This window comes from Athene noctua, chromosome 1, assembly GCF_965140245.1.
Source record: "Athene noctua chromosome 1, bAthNoc1.hap1.1, whole genome shotgun sequence".
In the NCBI taxonomy this organism is placed as follows: domain Eukaryota; kingdom Metazoa; phylum Chordata; class Aves; order Strigiformes; family Strigidae; genus Athene; species Athene noctua.
The window spans coordinates 208,587,242-208,601,545 of record NC_134037.1 but is presented as its reverse complement, the minus strand read 5'-3'; the positions used below and the strand labels follow the sequence as shown (position 1 = coordinate 208,601,545).

Below are 14,304 nucleotides of genomic sequence, written 5' to 3'. Positions count from 1 at the left end.
CCGTAAGTTCTGTTAAGGTTGGAAAAAATGCTACTGCACAAAATTTAGAAATATAATTAGGGAATGAAATAAAAAACAGTGCAGAAAATATAATCCCTATAAATCTGAATATGAGAAAACACTTGAAATAATGTCAGGACTGACATGGGAAATATGAATTATAAATCAGTTGTGATGAAGAGGATAAGGAAATCAGATGCATCGAGGGAATCAAGGCAGTTTTCTGAGTCAGACATGTGGGCCAAAAAGGACCTCTGCAAAGTAACACTGATGAGATCCAACTTTAAATGTTTAATTAGTTCTAGACACCACAATACTAGACACCTCTTTTAAATAAAATAAACAGCAAAAAACCTGAGGAAATCACTTATGAAAACAGAGTAAAAACATTAGCATGGAAAGAGTGACTGAGCACAAACTAAAGGAGGGTAAAATAGATGTCTACAATTATCTGGGGGATGTAAAAAGGACTGTCTATGATGATATGAGGTAGCTTATTAGAAATAGTTGAGTGAAATTAAGCAGCAGAAAATAGACAACAGATGACTGGATGAAAATACTAATAGTGATGTACAGTAGACAATGAAATAACTTTATTTAAAAAAAGTGGGAAGAACATAACTAAGTTACGTTAAAATTGGGCTGGACAGATCACCAGGGAATCTATACCATGGGTAGTAACTCTGCATGGGCAGTGGAATGGCTGAAAAGATCTATCAGGTTCTAACATCTGTGACTGTACCAACATAACGCAAGCTATATACTCAGGAGAATTTTACGGAGGAAAGGATACATTAAATACAACATTTCAGGCCATGATTTGCTGTCTTCAACAATTTGAGCATATCTCATCAAAGAAGCATCAGAAAGATGGACTTTTTCTAGTGTTCCAAACCCCACATATCTTTGAAGAATTATGCACACTAGTCTATGTTAATACAAATTTAAAGAATGGACTATAGCAGGTAGCATAAGGGCGTGAATTGATGATTGTTTTATTTATTAACATTTTCTGTGACTGATGGTGAGACTATTTAAACATCTCTTGGCATATGGAAAAAGCAACAGGACAAAGATTTTATAAATGTAATACATTTTATTAATTGATACATGCCAAACATTCAGATGGAATCCTCAACAACGTTTAGCAATAACATTTGCTAAAAGTCCAGTTCAGAAAAGCATCTTGCATTCAGGTCCCATAAGAAGAAGAGTAAGAGTACACAGAAATTACCATTTTGCCTAGTCTTTGCTACTTTCTTTTTGCATATGTGAACAAAAATAAGATATAATCTAATAACAGTGCACTAAATTATTTAGAATTGCTCAAAGTTAAGAAAGATGAAGAAGCAAAATAATTTTAATATGGTCATTTTCTTAATGTAGGGAAGAAAAATGTATGCTATATGAAATACTAAAAAAAATCTAGTGAATTGTTCACCCTACAAAAATCATTTTGTTGCTATCAGCTACAATAAGATGACAACTGCATGTCAATGACTTTTTCATACATAGATTGTACATGGTAGTAAACTGATTTCATGAGCTGCTCTACATAAAAGAGACAGTTAGAGACAAACCTAGCAGGAGTGATAAAGCATTATTACAGAATTGGGTATGGAAAACTTTAGCTTATTCATACTCTTAACAATTCTTTTTTTCCTTTTTTGAGGGAAGAGTGATATTGTCATCAATCAACATGGCTACATAGCTAATCATAAATATCAAAAACCATATAATTTTTAAATCTGAAAATTCTTATAACTGAAATTAAACATAGATAATAAATAACTAGATCTGATTATCTACACACAATTTTAGAGTTTGCCTCTTTATTTACTTGTTAATTAACCTGGCACATACAGTTCTGGATTCCCATCCCTCCCGCAAGAACTTATGATGTACTTTTCATTACATCAGCCTTTGGACATTGGCCCTATAAGCATAAGCCAGAAAACCGGATTCACGCCTTCATAACTGTGTGCCTTAAATGCTAAGATGCAGACTGTAGGGGGAGGCGCTCAGAAGATCTCGCGATGTACTGGAAAAACAGAGGCACATGAAAAGATCTCGTGATGCACGGAAAGAACAGGGAACTAAAGATCTCGCGATGTACAGAAAGGGGTATATAAAGCAATTGCGCAGTTAATAAATCGAACAGATAGCATCCACCATATTGGCCTTTGTGCTTTCTTTCCCGCGGAGGTTAACCTCCTGCAAGGGTTAGCTGTGATCTGAACGCCGCATTCCTGTGGCTTAGCAGATAGAAAAAAACAGCTAATGCCTTACCACAACAGCAGACCAATCTTTCTGTCCAGGCGAATACCTAAGTATTCCATAGGAACAGCTTTGAAAGGAGAGCTGTCAGGCACATAAGATCAGCAGAGGTGGTTAGGATGTTTTTCCAGCAGGTAGAATTTTGAGCCTCATCACAGCAGGCAAAAAAAATTTAAAGGGAATCTCCCACATCTTGGTTTTACTGTGTAAAGGTAGGCACCTTCAGGACTGCATTCTTGTTCACACTACTCCTTTGAAGAACTCCATGCTCTAGGAAGAGCTACAGAAACTACCAGCTCAGAAGGGCTGAAAGGGTGAATGGCTCTGTGTCAGACTGCCATGAAGTGCTTGTTAAGCTTTAGAAAGCATTTACAAGTGACCTGAAGTTTGTACAGAGTCCAACTTTTGCCTTGCCTGTTGCCAGTGTTTTCTCAGAAAACAGCTTCATCACAAATCAGGATGGGATTCTGCTACTGTGTCAGCTCGCTAGGGGAACACATGCAAACCCCTTTATTCACACGTGCAGATGCATCTTGAAACAGCTCTCTTGAATCATAGCCTGGACCTCAAGACTATCCAGGCTCTGCACCCAGACCTGGACTCTTCATCAAGTGTCTGGCATAGACCTTGGGTCTTTCCAGCTGGTGATCTTCTTCTTCTTGTCAGATAGTTCAGCTTAAAGTTTGCTAGCAGGACATTATACAAACACACACAGAGAATATGCTGCACACCCGCGCTATTATTCTCAACCAGAAAATGGTTAGGAATACAGTTCGATAAGAATATATAGCAGACTGCAATGATCAGGCAGACAAGAAGACTGATGACCAGCAGTGTTTCCACATGGATGGCCTCTTTCATATGCCCTCTTCTCCCTGTTTTCCCATGCTTATTCCCCAGCTCGCCTTAATCTATCTCTTTCTTTGCCCTTGTTTTCTCCCATGTAAACAACTCACCCCAGGTACTTTTTCCCCATTGCTCCCTCTTTTGCCAACCATTTGTGAAATCATGTCATTCTTCACAGATCTGTGACTTTTGTTCAGCTGCCTACTCTGCTACTTGTTACCTCTAGGAAAATCTCATGCCACGTCCAGCAGTTTCTCATGTTTTGCTGGCTTATCTAAACTTCAGGCAAGGACTAGTCATTTGCCTGCATACCTTAATAGATAAGCTTAACTGGATATTGATGACTGAATATCCAAATAAGTAATATTGAGATCCCCTTTATACAGGTGCAAACATGTGTTTTAAGCACCTCCCCCCCCGCCCCCCCCCCCCCAAAAAAAAAAAAAAAATAAAAAGAGCAGGATGTAGAGAATTATAATGTTATTATGCCAATACATATGTGGAGCTTAATGACAGAGAGGAAATCTGTCAATTAAGCCTCATCAGAATTGAACCATACAGTGTTCTCATATGAATAATAATGTGAAAAGGGAACTGTGCACCCTAAAAAACCCAGCAGTTTTGGCATCACTGCCATGCCTTACTCTGATTTCCTGAGAAAAGAGTTCTTAGCACCTCATTAAATGTGAGGTGAAGTTTTACTTTACTCGAATTTTTTCAGTAAATCATAATCTAGCAGTAAAAATTTTGGCAGAGTATTACAGGGATGTATTTCCACTGTTATTATATTTCTAAAAAGTCAATATGTACCCATATTTCACTTTTCAATTTTTATTTTTTATTTTGTTTCATTAATTTACCATCTAATGCTCTAAAGATTTTATGACCACTATTTATATTTAGTGTCATGATGGAAAACTCACTGAGTTTTGCCTACATGATGTAGTAAATACAACCCGAAGTCCTGACTCCCCTTGCCCTTGGTCAGAAGGCTGGGAAGCTACCAAATGAGCAGTGCTTTGCAGCCCAGCATATTAACAGTTATATTATTTTCCAAAACAGTCATTGCCACTCTCAAGGTCATAGTCAATTCAAATAAGTTGCTCAATCTGCTTACAACTGATTCATCTCCCTTCTGCAATCCATGTACTTGTCCGTAGACTAATCCTTTGAAGCTTCCCAAGTAAAAATTTATCCTTTCATTATTTCACAAGAAACTATGTGAACAAGCACTTCACAGTTCTTCATAAATAAGTGTTAGACCACATACATGGGCCAGAAAAAATAGAAACCTCCGGATAGGAAATTTAAGGTAAGATCTTCCTCCCTTTTTTACACAAACAAACTATAACTTAAGATTTTGTGAAGGACATGCAATTTAGTATTTTACCATTCTTTGTCTCCCTGAAGAAAGAACATTTTTAGAGACTTCATCCATAGATGCTCTTCTGGATTGCACCAGGGAAAGCTCAGCCACTGCTGGAATCTCACTGATCATTTAAAAGTAGAAGAACAACAAAGTGTGAATGAAAGGAAAAACTGATGTCACAGCCAAACTAACACAGACCCAAAAAATGCCTTCCCTTATCAGCTCCGAGTCTTCCCTATCAGCAATCTGGGTCCTCCTAATTGTCACATCCTAATTTCTCAGGATGATGACTCAGATTCACCAATTCCCAGTTCAGGATTAAGGTGAAAGGACACCAAGGATTTTTCAATTCACACAACACAATTTTTATTCGCTCACAACACATAATTGGCATGAAACTTTGTCAGTAATATTTGCATCCTCTGCAACAGGTATTAAATTCACACTGACTAGTGGCAGATCTTACAAAATACCCCACTAAACCTTAAACATGCCCCGACAAGCCTTAAACATGCCCAAACTTGCCTTGCCTTATATGTGGGCATACAGAATAAGAATGGGAGAGAAAAGGGGAAAGAGGAGAAGAGAGAGAGAGAGAGATCAAAAGGAAGATTTCACCAGTCCTGTTTCCATCGTCAGTCCAGCCAGCCCAGGGGTCCAGTTCCGGAGGGGCGTAGCCACCTGGGGACTTGACTTGTGTGCTTTTATAATTCCCTGCCCTTCCTCCAGGTGGGCACTTGGACTCATTAGGCTAATTACTCATCATGCGCATTTATGCTTCTAGAATTCTCCTTGCTTTTCGTACATGGACAGTTCGTACTTTCAGATTCATCTGGAAATGAGTTGGTGGGATCAGGGGTCATTGGGGAGTTACTCCCCCCTCCCTGCAGGTGTAACCGTTATTTGACCTTTTGTGAAAACAGTGTCTCTATTGGCTCTTCACAGAGTCACTCAAGATAGGGAAGTTCAGCCTCCAAAAAGTGGGGTGCCATCTCTATAGGACCCTTTCCTCTTGTCATGCCTCCCTGCCATTACCTGCACAGCCCTACCATTTCCATAGAAACAGTTTCCTTTACCAAAGTTCTTTACCAAATGGTTGAGATATTAACTGTGGTTTCATCAGACTGTCGCACCTATCAGACCCTCCTCACATTTTCTTGATCGCAGAAAGGTGGCAAGTAAAAGGAGGCACTGATTGTTTTTACAGGAACTTTGTATTTCAGTCTAGTTTGGGGTTTTTTTCACTAGTCAGATGTCTCATAGATCAGTATCCTTGTCCCTACTCTGGAAACCTGCCCTGAAGGAAATGTAACATAAACAGGAAGACATCACTTCTGGTATCAAGATAAGTCAAAAAGACAGTGGCTTGATGCAGTTCCTAGAAAGCAGAGGCAGATTCTTGTCTTTTTTGTATTATTAGTCTATCCATTATTTTGCTTGGAGATACTCAGGGTTCACAAAACATCACTGTATCTTGAAATTCACACATGGCCTTCTGAATTTTTAAATTATACAATAAATCACATAGCACAGTGATCAGGTTTGTCCTTTGTTTCTCATTAAAATTGCACCTATAAAACTTTAAAAATAAAAGAAATCTGTGAAGTAAACCAAAATTCCTGAAAGATCTCTCTTATATATTGCTTAAAATGAACCAGTGTCCTTCAAGAGCCACTGTTGAATACCTATGGCATTTCTTGGTACGGACAAGGGAATACAAACCATTTAAACAGAGGTGCTGTGCTCAGCCAGCAGAGACATTTGGGGGCCCCTGAGACTACACCCTAGGACTCTGGTAGACATCTTTTTTTACTGCATCAGAAAGGTTCCCACTCCTGTTCCGAGCAATACGCATCTAGCAGGAGACATTGAGAGCAGTGGCACTGACAGTGAATCTAGTGTGCCATATGCTCTGCACTTTCTTGTTTTCCAAGCCCATGTCCTCAAGTGAGCAAGTAGTCATGTCGCTAACAAACCCACAACACAAGAATGACTTACCTAAACTGAGTTCCTGATCCACTCACCCGGCAGCTAGATGCCAGCTTTCTGCCAAGTGCTGTAGTATATGGGGAAGACATGTACTTAGCCTAAGCAAAGCAGATTTTGAAAAATGCAAAAGAGGTAAAAATAAAGAACATAGGTAACTGAACAGTACAGTCCAAGCGTATTAACAACATAAAAAATAGGTAGTCAATTAATCGATTGGTTTTCAGATTTTTATAGCACAAACGATAATTAAACTCCCAATATCTACAATTTTTGCTGGTTGATAAAACCGACACAGAGTCCCACTGAACTGAATTAGGCTTTCTTTGAGTTCAAGAGCCTGTTCTTGAGAATTAAGATTTCAAGACTGAGGCATATAAATTTTCTTAACTTCATTTTGAAATCTTTCCGGCTTCTCCTGTAATAATATTCATAACATTTTTAGGAGAAAAAAGATACTTGGGACAATAGTGTTGTATTTGTTGTAACGTAATTATAGATTTGAAGAGCTACAGTCTGGGAGGGACCATTACATCATTTTGACTGTTCTGTCAAATCTCAGATCGTTAAATTTCATCTGATTTTCACTATATTCAACTTAACAGCTTTTATTTCATTCAATTGCATAGGATACCTGGTGTGTATATATTGTATGTGTTCATATAGAATTGTGCAAGTGAATAACAAGGTTTAGAACTAGAGTTAGGGTTAGGGTGGGCAAACAAGAGGTTGGAACCTAATGAGATAGGGGAAGCATTCACCTTAAGACAACACACTGTGGCGTTTCTTTTTTAGAGAACAATATTACAGATAGGAAATTCAGTCAGGATTTTAATCTGAAGGCTAACTCAAAAAATCAGTAAAATTAGTTAACTACAGTAGTGATTATATTCCCAAGGGACCTGAACACTCACAATGATATGACTGCCTTGCTATTTAAGGCTTCTCTCAGTCTGGGGCTGTCAGATATCATCTGGATAGGTTTGACAATATTAGAAACAACACAATGGTTAGAGAAAGAGTAGAAAGAAAAGTTCAGTCAGACAGAGGCCAAGAAAATAATTTTGGCGTTCACAGAAGTGCCACTTACTCATCCTCTTTTGCTCAACAGAGCTTGTAGTACTTCTACCAGAAAGAGATAGGAGTAACCCAGCAGTCCAGTCACTGCTAAATCAGCCATGGCTCCACACACCTGCTGAAACTGAAGAAGATAAAATGAGTCCTCAAATAACATTAGTTTTGTGTTTGTGCAAGAACTGTGCACTTGCCCAAGACTTCTAGTCTGAGCGAAGCCCTAAAATGAGCCTTAACTGAAAGTACTTGTGTCAGCCTCAGAAATAATGTTGCAGGAAGAACCTGTTTTACCTTAGCCCTTCAAGCATCTCTCATCTCAGCATTTAATCCATGTCTCAGACTCTGCCTCTTCAACTATGTCCCTGCATATAGGACTCTAGTTTAACACTAGTCCTGTCCCACATTCTAGCTCCAAAACAAAAACACAGACTGTTGATATAAAGATGCACCTGTCATCAATAAAAGTGTAGATATTTTAAATTAGAATTTAGCACTAGACTTGTCCAAATTCCTAGTTCCCAAACTAAAGTGTGCTCATACAAAGAGGCACCTGTCCTTAACTAAGTCCTTAACTAAGTAGCTGTGGGCTACTGCTATCCAAAAAAAAAAAAAAAAAAAAAAAAAAAAAAAAAAAAAAAGAAAAATATCGTGACTGTTTTATGCATTAATCCTAATCTTAACCCTAATTCTAATCCTGAACTAAATCACCAAAATCCAGCCACCAAGACCTGTGCCCTAACAATGCCTAGTACTGGTTGTGGCAGCTAGGATTTAGGCTGATTGCATTGGTCATGATGTGCTAAGGCAGAAATGTTTTATATAAGTCATTCAAAAGGTGTGAGGAAGAAAATCCTTTATACTAGTCCACACTTACAAATTCTCTGTGCATGTGGAAAAGTTGCTAATTTATTGCAGAAATCTTTAAGTATATGTGTGTGCATGTGTATATGTGTGTGTATCTTTGTATAAAAACTATTTTGTTTCCTCTATCAGAGCTAGGTGCTGTTTTCACCAAGTTTTCCACTGGAAAGGGTTTAAACTAAAGAATTGTAAAATAATGTACAGCCGAAATAACACCTCTGAAACCAAATTTCTATCATTTCACTATGTCTCACAGTTAGGAACAAGTGCTACACGCCCCAGTTCAGATGACTGGCATTACACTCTTTCCAGCCTAAATGTACTATGAAATCATAGAATCACAGAATGGTTTGGGTTGGAAGGGACCTTAAAGATCATCTAGTTCCACCCTCCCTGCCATGGGCAGGGACACCTTCCACTAGCCCAGGTTGCTCAAAGCCCCGTCCAACCTGGCCTTGGACACTGCCAGGGAGGGGGCATTAACAACCTCTCTGGACAGCCTGTTCCAGCTTCACAGTAAAGAATTTCCTTCTTATATCCAATCTAAATCTACCTTCTGTCAGTATAAAACCATTACTCCTCATGCTATTGCTACACTCTGTGATAAAGAATCCATCCCCATCTTTCCTGTAGGCCCCCTTTAAGTACTGGAAAGGCCACCAGTGTCCGACTGGTGTCTGACTTGTGTCCCTGGAGCCTTCTACAATATCAGACTCGAATTTGCAAAAGTGCTTAGGAAGTACATGCCAAATAATTTCAGTGTCAGTGGGACTTTTAGGAATGCATTGACTGCATATAAGCAACATATTGTAGCCCTCAGGTTAGTCTGTGCATGGGAGACTGTCTCAACTGCAAGGGTGAGATGCCAGCCTCTTTCCATACATCCATGCACATGTTCTTCTGTGGGGAGGGAGAAGATTGCCATGCAGGTTGGAAAGAAGCTCCAGGACTCTGCAGCCAAATGCAGAGCTAACAAAGATTGCCGTTGGGTCTGTGCGATGCTCCATGCCTTCTCCAAATAGTTGCCATGGGACTGGTGCTTACAACAGCAAAGCACTTGTGGGGTCTGTTTTGGAAGGAAGTCTGATTAGTACCTGATTTGGAGCCTAAGTATGAGGGATAAAGAAGATAGTATGTGAAGATTTTTGTTTATCATGTTAAAATTGCAAGTGACATCTGTTTATAGGTAATTAGATGCTGAAAATTTTAAAAGCTAACATATGAGATGAGGATCAAATATGATATTCAAAGGTATAGGATAAATCCAGTTTATCGTATGGCTATTGCCACAGAAATTCTGACGAATCTGTGTCTGTGTGTAGACAAACATATGTGATGTATGGCAAAACTTCTTTTACTGTCATTAATTTCTGTTCAGTTGCTTGTTTTTTACTTGTTAATGAACAACATAAAATTATTTTCGAGAGGGGCTCCAATGTAAATTAAACAAACAGTTGTTTTTAAAAACCAAAACACACAAAGAATACATGTTCCTGCATGCAACTTTCAACCATGTTTTGAAAATGTAGCAAGGCAAACATGGTTTATACCTATACACTATGGCAGAAATCCAATATTCATCTGCTGTTCATATTACAAGAAAATGAGATCATTAAGGTCAGAAAGAACAGCTGCTTTAATTATAATACCCTGATATATCATATCAAAGTTTTCATCATCTCACACAAACTCTAAGAATATACCTCAGGGATCATTCCTATCACCCTGCTTTTTCTTGGGGGGAGACTACATAAATGCAGTCCAGAGCACTGTCTGCTTTGAGTGGTGCGATGCTGTGTAAAACAATTTTACCCCAAGTTCGATAATGCCATGGCTACTATTATTAATCTAACTTTTACAGTCTATTCCTCTTTCTGTGGTGGCAGTGGTAGAGGAAGATATTTTTGACAGTGGAGAAGCTGCCCTGCAGGCTTCACGGTCCTGCTCCCGCATGTCCCCACGGGCTCCTGCTCGGGAATGCTCGGGTACCCTCACCTCCAGCTCTGCTCTGCCTGAGGCACCTGAAGGTGTCCCCTCTTTAAGGGAATGGCTGCTTTGTGTTTTAACAGATGCTATGCTTCTGGTAGCGGAGAGATTAGAGGGACCATTCAACATTGAATCAGTCATGGATCCTATTGATGTCAAGATTTCTGAAGCCATCATGAACATGCAAGAAAACAGCATGCAGGTGTCGGCAAAGGTACTGTGTGAGTTGCGCCTTCTCTGTTGGTGAATGTCTCAAGCAGGGAGAAAAACATCTCCACCATTTTTCTGTCCAGACTTTAATAAAGATTGTCCAGACCTCTAGAAATTGCTTTTGCTTGTTCAACAGTTCACCAGACTGACTTCGAATCCTTCATCTAGTTAAACAAGCTCAAAGTTTTCAAGAGAGAGTGTCAGGGAGAAATGTACCATTTAGTAAACTTCAAATTAATAGCTGTAAGAGATTTAAGGAAAGCAGAGTGCTGAAAATTAGTGGTAACTCTGTAAGGAATATTCCACAGAGTACACTTGGTAACTTCTGCTCGTGTCTCATCTGTGATTCTCTGTATTAACTTCCAAACACATTTTGATCTCTGTAGGTCAGACTGAAGTACAATGTGTTTGAGATGAATACACAAAATGTTCCGTTTAACCTCCTTTAATAGGCACTCAAGGGAAATATCATTACATTGGACAGTCTCTGATTACCAGACCTCAGTTTGATAGAGTTTTGTCTGGATTCTGACACAAAGATAAACAGAGTTAATGATACCAGCTTCCTTCTTTCCATTTTTAGTGTGTGTGTGTACACACAGATCACCACCACCTCTGAACTTCATGTTAATAAGATCCTTCAAATTCAGTAGCAGATGCTGTTGAGCCAATAGTCAACAATTTATGGCTTTTCCTTAATATTCATCAGTGCACTGAAGCTCAAAATCTAAAGTCAACAGTTTGCCTGTTTCTCTGTCAGGAGTTTCTACCTCCCATTGATCTTCCAGTAGCCTGTTTGGTGCTGGCTAGACTGCCATCCAAGCCAGTGAGTTTCCATTGCTTGGAAGGAAGCTGCCATAGCTGGGAAAAATGCAGGGACAAAAGGAAGGAGGCTGAGATTAATATTCTTCTTGCCAACCCAGAATTAGACGCTTTTTATGGCCCCAGTGCTACAGGTTGCTAAGGATTTTCTTCAAGATGCTTTTTACTTTCAACCTACATGAAGTTACTCGGATTTTAAAAGCAGTCTACATCCTGCTTGATGAGACTTTGTTCTGGCAGCAGTGATCAAGGCATTTAACAGCCAAATTCTCTCAAATATTTTGGGAATTAAAGGCTAGCTTCAGCAAACTCAGCCCTTACCTCAAAAAAAGAAACAAAAAATATTTTCACTGAAAACTCACCCAAGGCTCAGGTGTATTTTATTTTCTTTTTAACTTGCTTGGTTCTCACAGATTTTCCGTTAGTCAGGAAGCTGCATCCCCTGCCAGAGTCCAATGACATCTTGGCACAAGCTCATCTCACTACTCATTTGTAACAGAGCAGACTGTTTCTCCTGTCCCTCAAAAATATTTTATTTGCTGTAAAGATTAATAAATCACAGCAGTTCCATTTGCAATGTAAAGCTTTTCTTCTAAGACAAACCTTAGCCAATATTTTTTTTTTTAAATCTTTGGAAACAGAAAGTAAATTATATCAGTGAAATTTATTTTATTGTATTTTCATAGATAACAGAGCTGTTTATCCTTGAAGGGTCTTTGTATATTTCTGTGTAGACCGTTATTCTCCTGAAATGTGATTTCCTTGTTTTCCTAGGTTATATCCATCTTTTTTCAGGTCCTAACACATGGAAATGTTTTATTCTTAAAGAAAAGTATAAGAAGGCAAAAGACTTTGAGTTTAGTGCTATGTTCTCTTACGTCATGTCAGATTTGTAGAGACAATATATGAGTGGACTTGAATCAGTAACATGTTGTCTAATTTCTCCCCTTTATACATACTGACCACTTAGAGCTTCAGTGAAAATGACAGATAACTTCCTGGATGTAATGGGGTGCATGGAATGCAATTGCAGACCTAATGTACAAGAAAAGCCACGCTTGTCAATTATTCTGAGATGCTGCTCAGAAAGCTTCAGGCAGGGTGTTGAAATCACTCTATTTTCTCTTTCTGCAAACAATTTTGTATCTTGAATTTGACTGTATCCACTGAAAATGTGGTGACTAGGAACCACAGCTATTTTTTCCACAAGTCAGTCAATGCATTTTCACCGTGGAAAAATGATGATACACTAATAATGTTATGCTTGCAAAACCCACATACACATAGATTATTCTTCACCACTTCTGAAAAAGAAAAAGATATGCAGCTTTTTCTACCTACAAATCTGGTTAATGTATGGGAGGAGGCTCTATGCTGTATTCAGTAGAACTTTGGGCCATTTTGTATAATACTGTTTCTCTTTTAAAAGGAATGGAACAAATGAAAACAAACAGTTTCTCTCCCAAGAAGCTCTCACTAATCTCATCCTCTTGGTGGGCAGAAGACCCAGAGTTCATTTCATCCAAAATCCATCCCTCTCCTGTTTCAAATATTTATATAAAATTGCCCTATTCCAAAAGTCATTCAGATTAAATTGCACTATCAATTTGTCTTTGTATCACAAAATGTTTTGTATTATACCAGATGCAATTATATATTGAAATTTATTTGAGAAAAATGGAAGTATGTTTGATATAACACATTGTATCGTACTGTATGTATGGAGGCAAAATTAAGTGAGCAACAATGGACACTTTCCCACATAATAAGTGTATAAAAATAAGTAAGGATGCATAGTCTTACATGAATAATGAAGTCTTCAATTTTAGACATCAGCAGAAACATACATCATGTGCTTCCTAAGTCTCCCTTTCTATAGTTTGCCCCTCCATTCTTCACTTGATGTAGTACTGAAGGTTTTGTCCAATATCTTTTTCCTATAAATACGCACCTCCTGTTCAGCACTATTCTTCTGAGAAATAGACTTCATGGTTACAGTTATACTAATAAATAAAAGGGGGACAAGGACCAGTGTCTGAACTTGAGGCCAAAGTGTCACAGCCTGATTCATTTCTATACTGCTGAGAGCTACCTTCTCTGGAGCTGTTTCATTCTGCCAAGAGCAAGTTGGAGCAGTCCAAGAAAAAGCCAATGAGTTAACAATTAATCAGTGCAGACAGTCAGGGCTTATTGCTTGAGTTCATGCCTTGTCTTTCATTTCCTTAGAAGACACAAACCCTCTGTCTTCCACTCCTGATGGATGCACATCAATATTAAGACAGAGAATTATAGAAGTGCCACATGTACCTCTTCTATCTTTGTACTTTTGTCCAAGGACATACAGACTCAGCCACATCCCAGTACCTGTCACTGCATAAAATGGAGCACCTCTGTTCCTAGGCCATTAACTTTTCTTGTTGGTGTGCTGATTGTGGTTGATTCTTTTAGCACATTTCAGATTAACCAGGTATTAGTGTTGTGTTAAGATCGTCCAAGTCATCCTGAGGCTGGAATCTTTCTCTGTTTTCTTGAAATTTCTCTGCAGTCTATATTCAGCATTGGTTGTCTAGAAAGTCTGACCACACACAAATCTTTAGGCTTCATAGGCTGCTCACCTTGTGTGGCTGTCATGTCCCTGAACAACAGCCACACAAGGTCCTTATTTTGCCTCATGAGAAAGTCTCATTCCTGACAGCTGCAATATCAGGAGATGCTTTTCAAAAAGGAGCAATGATCTAGAAATTCAGACCCCAAGGTCTTTCTGCTAGAGGAATCTATGTGCTCTGAATCAGACTGGAGTTTCTCTTCTCCAAAAAAAGGCAAGGACTGAAGATTATCAAAACCTGTTTCCCTAGCTTCATCATCTAACACCT

At 38.7% G+C, this 14,304-nt stretch overlaps 1 protein-coding gene across 1 annotated transcript in view; it reads left to right on the top strand.

Moving 5' to 3' along the window:
- GPC6 (glypican 6) overlaps positions 1-14,304 on the top strand; it is a 795,485-nt gene that overhangs the window by 714,224 nt on the left and 66,957 nt on the right. Inside the window, exon 5 of the mRNA XM_074930934.1 lies at positions 10,483-10,613. Coding sequence (XP_074787035.1) covers positions 10,483-10,613 — 131 coding nt within the window. The remainder of the gene's footprint in view (positions 1-10,482; positions 10,614-14,304) is intronic.